Source organism: Barbus barbus (genome assembly GCF_936440315.1).
Source record: "Barbus barbus genome assembly, chromosome: 4".
NCBI lineage: Eukaryota > Metazoa > Chordata > Actinopteri > Cypriniformes > Cyprinidae > Barbus > Barbus barbus.
The window spans coordinates 24,092,056-24,097,661 of NC_136732.1; the positions used below are offsets into that span (position 1 = coordinate 24,092,056).

The following is a 5,606-nucleotide window of genomic DNA, read 5'->3' on the forward strand; positions in this document are numbered from 1 at the left end:
TGTATATCAAATGTATATCATTTTATGATTTAATTATTAGCTTTTCATCAACATCAATGTCATCCATTTTAAGAAATTGTATTTGATTTGTTATTTTTTAATTATTTATGAAATTGTAATTATTTATTTTACATTTTCATTATTTAATTAATTGTTAGCTTTTCATCATCTCACAAACCTCTTGCAGTTTATTTATCATATGTATTTATAATTATGTATTTCCAAATGTATGATTTAATTATTAGCTTTTCATCAACTCACAAATAAATTTAACATTTAATCCTTTTTAAGCATATATTTTATTTCATTTGTTTCATTTAAAAATTATTTATGAAATAATTACTTGGTTGTTTTACATTTTCATTATTTAATGAATTATTAGCATCTCACAAACCTCTTGCAGTTTATTTATAATTATTTTCATCAACTCACAAATCTCCTGCAGTTCCCTCAAAACAAATTGTAAAATATATATTTATTTGTCCTTAAGTTGTTATATTTCTATAATATGCTCAGTAATTTATAAAAGTTACTGATAAATAAATAAAAAATCTTGCTGAACAACAAGTATAAGGCTCTTAATGGTCCACTGCCAGCACTATTTCAGACTGTTCAGTGAGTGGACAAGGCTTTATATATATGACCCTCCCTATGACCTGCATCAAACAGGGAGATCAGAGTAAATGTATTGCCCTGCCGCCACTAGCCCATTACTCTAACCCATAATCTATCCATCTCAAAGAACAGCAGAGCTCCTAGCCAACCAACCAACAGCAATGCCGTCCAACACTCAAACCCTAAGCAGAGCACACACACACACACACACACACACACAAAAAACACAGGGCTGGCATAGGGAACGCCTCCCTCACTGTATTTACAAACACAGCTGCTGCCATGGGACTCCTGATGAGGGCGTGACAAAGGAGGGGGCGCTTATAGTCACGCTGACTGCACCAAAACTTTTGTGAGGAGTTACGAGGAGACACGCAAGCCTTGTGAATGTTTTATTCAAAAAGTTTAATAAAAGTCCAAATCCTGTTTGTATTTGACTTCAAAGCGAATATGATGGGATCTATTTGCTATGCAGAAATAAACAGATACATGCCAACATTCTGGGCATACCGTGGGGCCACTGGGAGGGGCCTAAGGGGCTCCACACACACTATAAACACTCGCACATTGAGACGCGCCCTATGCCACTACATCAGTGTTCAAAATGAAGGACGAAGCTGAATATGCTGTAAAAGTGTGTTAAACACAAAATCTCTCTGTGACATAATAAACATGCAACTAATTTCATAAATTTAGGATCAAATCAGTCATAATGTGTAGGCTATGTATGGTGATTAAAGGGTTAACTTTCCCTTAAAGTCTACCAACATAAGATTAAATCCTTAGTAGGAAAAGTTTAAAGCGCTTGAATAAATGCTTTATTGCGTATCTATGCTATTTTTTCTGTCTAAGCCTTTAAAGTGAGAAGTTGTGAAGTATGGGAGGAGTGTGACGTGGTGACGCTTCAGGGCGGTGTTCTCACGTTTCCCAAAAAAAGAAAAGAAGAGGGAAAAAAGCAAATACTGCTGTGGTGGTACTACATCTGGAATACAGAGACTCGTGCTTTGAGTGGGATCCCATAGTAAAGGCAACCCAGTGTTTTCTTCCTGCTCTCTTTCGCTTTTCAAGGATTTGTATCTCTCTCCCTCACCTGTAAGTTATGCTGGAGAACAAGAAGTTTACTTGATTAATTATGGAATATTTGCACGTCTTTTCAGGATATAGCCTACTCCGGCACGTTTCTGTTTAACTATTATTTTCCATCTTTAGACATCCTATCCTTACTTAGCTCATCGTTTGTCTTTTCTCGGGAAGTTTGTTGTTTTATTTAAAGTGTAGTCTATTGTTGTTATTATTATTATTATTATTAGCCTACGCTTCGTATTATGTTTTTAATAAGTTTGTTTTTGTTAATTATGTTATTAGTATTGGTTTTACGTTGTTAGTCCTAATAGTCGTATTTTAATATGAGCACATCTAAAGTTTTGAGTCGCTGGCGGAGTTTTGCAGTAACGTTAACGTTAGCTGGTCTGGATGAAAACAAATGTTTGGAACGCTGCTTTGGAATTCTTCCCTTCCTTTTCCTTTTATCTGGTTCCGAAATCTGCCTCAATTCGTAGGCTACTCAATAAATATTTTATTTCATTTAATTTTTGTTATCTTCTCATAATCTTTACTTTGGTTAAGACGTGATTTAAAAAAAAGGCGGCACCTCGAGGAAAAAAACGTGATTGCATATGGGACGTGTTTTTCTGATAAATATAGATATTTAGATGGCTTTTCAAACATTACTGCATGATTAGTGTAATTATCAACGTAATGTATCCACAATACAGATGTTTTCGATTAAAATGTAAGAGAAAAAAGAAAGAAAATAGACAGGACTGAAGGGGTGTTTGGGCTGAGATAAGTTTGACAGCAGCGCGGTCTGGTGGCCAGATGTGGAACTGCATGAGTAAACGCTGCCCTCTATAAAGCCGTCAGGTGTGTATTTGAGGAGGAACCGTGTTTACTTTCTCTTTCTGTTCTCTTAGACGAACCCCAAAATGCTGGCCATTCTGTTAGCAACGATAGTCTTGCATCTGACAGACCTTATCATTCTCTTCATTTCCACATGTGCTAATGTGAGTATCATCTTTGAGGACTGACTTGCTTGCTTTTGCTTTAATTGGTCACATTTTTGAGTAAAGGACTGGTTCATGTATAGAAGTAATCATATGAGTGTTTCTTTATATATATATATATATATATATATATATATATATATATATATATATATATAGGAATTTGTTTTAGTGACAATAGCTCCACAGTGCGACATAATGACAGCAACAGGACAGGACACAGATAATAAAAAATAAAATATTTGTACATTATTTATTTTATTTTTTTATTATCTGTGTCTTGTCCTGTTGCTGTCATTATGTCGCACTGTGGAGCTACTGTCACTAAAACAAATCCCTCGTATGTGCAAACATACCTGGCAATAAAGCTAATTCTGATTCTGACTCTGATATAAAAGGCCTGGAGAACACATGGAGTTACGAATTATGACCTCTGGTACGACTGCACACAAAGTAATGGAGGATATCGCTGCCGTGGGACTAGTGATGCTGGTGAGTTAAGCGAAACAGTCTTTTAAAAAGTCTAATATTCTTTGAAAAGTTCCATATTTATTTAAAAGTTCCAAATGGGTGATAACACATCATCAATAGAACAACGAAATGTGTTCTTATATGAGAAAGAGAAACATATGACTTAAGAATAGTAGCAATGTATGTAATGTTCGTTCTGTTTCTTTACAATCTGTTAGACTGGCTTCAAGCAGTTCAAGCCCTCATGGTCCTAGCCACCATTTTCTGCTTGATCTCCTTCATCATCTTCCTCTGCCAGCTCTTCACTCTTTTAAAGGGAGGTCGCTTCTTTTTCACGGCCGTCTTTCAGGTCCTTGCCAGTGAGTATTTCCTCATCGGATCTATTATATCCTGTTTCACTTATCCCAAGGACCCCATCTACATGTTTTTATTCTGTCTCCCGAAGGTCTATTTGTGATGAGCGGGGCCATCATCTACACAGTGATGAGTCCAGAGTGGAAAAATGAGAATGATGCTTACGGATACGCCTTCGTCCTGGCCTGGCTGGCTTTCCCTCTCACGCTCATCAGTGGCTTCATTTACATTGTCCTGAGGAAGAAAGAATGAGAGTTCAGGCCTCAGGGATTGTTGTAGAACTGAGAACACTACCCAGATGACAGACTCTAACCTAACGGCCGTCTCCTCCAGGCCTGAATATTTAGACCCTAATGTGATCAAAGAAACTGACAGTTCATGAAGATTGAATACAGCAAAGACACAGTGTGCATGACACAAAAAAAGGTGTCTTTGGCTGGTGAGCCTATTTATATAACTTTTATATGGCTTTTTTTGTGTAAATAGTAATGCTATGAAGTGTCAATGAAGATTTTTTAAGATTTTACTTAAGGAGGAGAGATATAGTAAAAGTATCATTCTTTTTTTGTTTTGTATTGTGTGTTATAACCCTTTTCAAATATCTTGTTTTAAAATGTCATAATAAAGTGGTATGCTCAAAGGGAATTTGTTGACGTCAACTTGAAATTTTGTCTTATACCCAAATTCCAGAATAATAAAACAAAGATTTGTGTTTGAAATTCTTTGGAAATGGTGCTATGTATTTACCATTGCTGAATATTTTATAGTTAGATATACCTACAGGCTCAAATGTTGTTAAATCTCACGGAAACATTATATAACGCATATTTTACCTGTGATTATAATGCTTTATGAGATGTTTTCTTTCTGTGTTATTTTTTGTTTAAGAAAAAAAATAAATATCTAATTTTTTTCCTTGTCTCAATTTTCAGTATGTCAGGAAGACTGTGACCTATGCAAAGGGGGCACAATTAGTGAGATGCTGAATTATACTGTAATAGAGACTTTTTGAAGTTTGTTATTGTTTAGTGTCCAGCTAGAAATGAAATGTAGAAAAAAATCAGTTGAGCAACCCTCCCAAAATGAAGCGAAGAGACTGAGGTCAGGCTTTCTGTCAGTAGATGAAGAAAACAGATGTGACACTGATGACTTTTCATGGACTACATGTGATTCATCTCAGAGCCCGGAGGATCAGAAATCAAAACTTGAGTGAAGAAAAGGCTTGTCTGTCTGAATGCAGTCACTGACAGGACTGACAACAACTATTACGTCATTGTTTTAAATGCTCTACATTCAGTGTGAAATGAAAAACAGAATTACACTGGGAAAACAGTAAAACATTCCCAGGATTCTCATGAAATCCTGAAGCTTCATTTAAGATGAAGACTGTGACTATTGGGCTACAGTCCTGAATATTTCTTCCAAGCCATCTTATGTTGCAGCGAGGAAGTAAGCTAATTTGTCGTGTTTGTTTGTGTGAACCTGGTACATTATGGGGACCAAATGTCTACAAGAATAGTAATAGCAGTAGTTTTTTAAACTTGTTGTAGGGATATTTTTTGGTCCCCGTGAGGAAAGAAGCTTATAAATCATATTAAATGTTTTGCATTTTTTTTGGACAATCTAAAAATGCAGAAAGTTTTGTGTTGGAGGTAGGTTTAGAGGTCAGGTTAGGGTAAGGGGATAAAAAATACAATTTATATAGTATAAAAATCATTATGTCTATGGAATGTCCCCATAAAATATGGAATCTAAAGTGTGTGTGCATAATAACAGCATCACAATTACTATAGGCCAATACCAGATAGACAATAAAATAAATAAAACAAAATATGTATTTATTATTATTTATTTATGAATTAATATTTATTATTGTTTGAGATTTATAGGCCTAAACATAGCCAGGAAACATTCATCCAGGAGCCATTGTTAAAATGACTCTAAACTGATCTTTGTGAAGGTAAATAACGAAATTTGATACTGTTGTCAATGAAATGGTGATCCACTTTCACTACAACTGCACAATCAGCAAAACAACAGTCAGAATTACTGTAAATGTTGGTGTTCAAACCTTATCATGGAACTCGCTAAGATCTGAAGAGA

The 5,606-nt window shown here is 35.3% G+C and overlaps 1 protein-coding gene across 2 annotated transcripts; it reads left to right on the plus strand.

The window, feature by feature from the left end:
- Nucleotides 1-1,535: 1,535 nt before the first annotated feature.
- Nucleotides 1,536-5,313, plus strand: LOC306861660 (peripheral myelin protein 22-like). 2 transcript variants are annotated; one of them, XR_013783493.1, is made up of 6 exons: nucleotides 1,536-1,707; nucleotides 2,589-2,678; nucleotides 3,077-3,170; nucleotides 3,368-3,508; nucleotides 3,595-3,942; nucleotides 4,436-5,313. XR_013783493.1 is itself a non-coding variant. In XM_079404063.1 (5 exons), the coding sequence occupies exons 2-5, from the start codon at nucleotides 2,601-2,603 to the stop codon at nucleotides 3,753-3,755; spliced, it is 474 nt and encodes a 157-aa protein (XP_079260189.1). In that variant the 5' UTR covers nucleotides 1,536-1,707; nucleotides 2,589-2,600; the 3' UTR covers nucleotides 3,756-4,415. The 2 variants fall into 2 exon arrangements, 1 of the variants encoding a protein (XP_079260189.1); XM_079404063.1 differs by lacking the exon at nucleotides 4,436-5,313 and having other exon boundaries at nucleotides 3,595-4,415.
- The last annotated feature ends 293 nt before the right edge of the window (nucleotides 5,314-5,606 follow it).

Excerpts from the sequence above, each read along its gene's own strand:
- LOC306861660 (XM_079404063.1), top strand. The coding sequence starts at position 2,601 with ATGCTGGCCATTCTGTTAGCAACGATAGTCTTGCATCTGACAGACCTT. Across the intron at positions 2,679-3,076 it reads TCATTTCCACATGTGCTAAT|GCCTGGAGAACACATGGAGT; the intron begins GTGAGTATCATC and ends CTGATATAAAAG. Across the intron at positions 3,509-3,594 it reads CGTCTTTCAGGTCCTTGCCA|GTCTATTTGTGATGAGCGGG; the intron begins GTGAGTATTTCC and ends TGTCTCCCGAAG.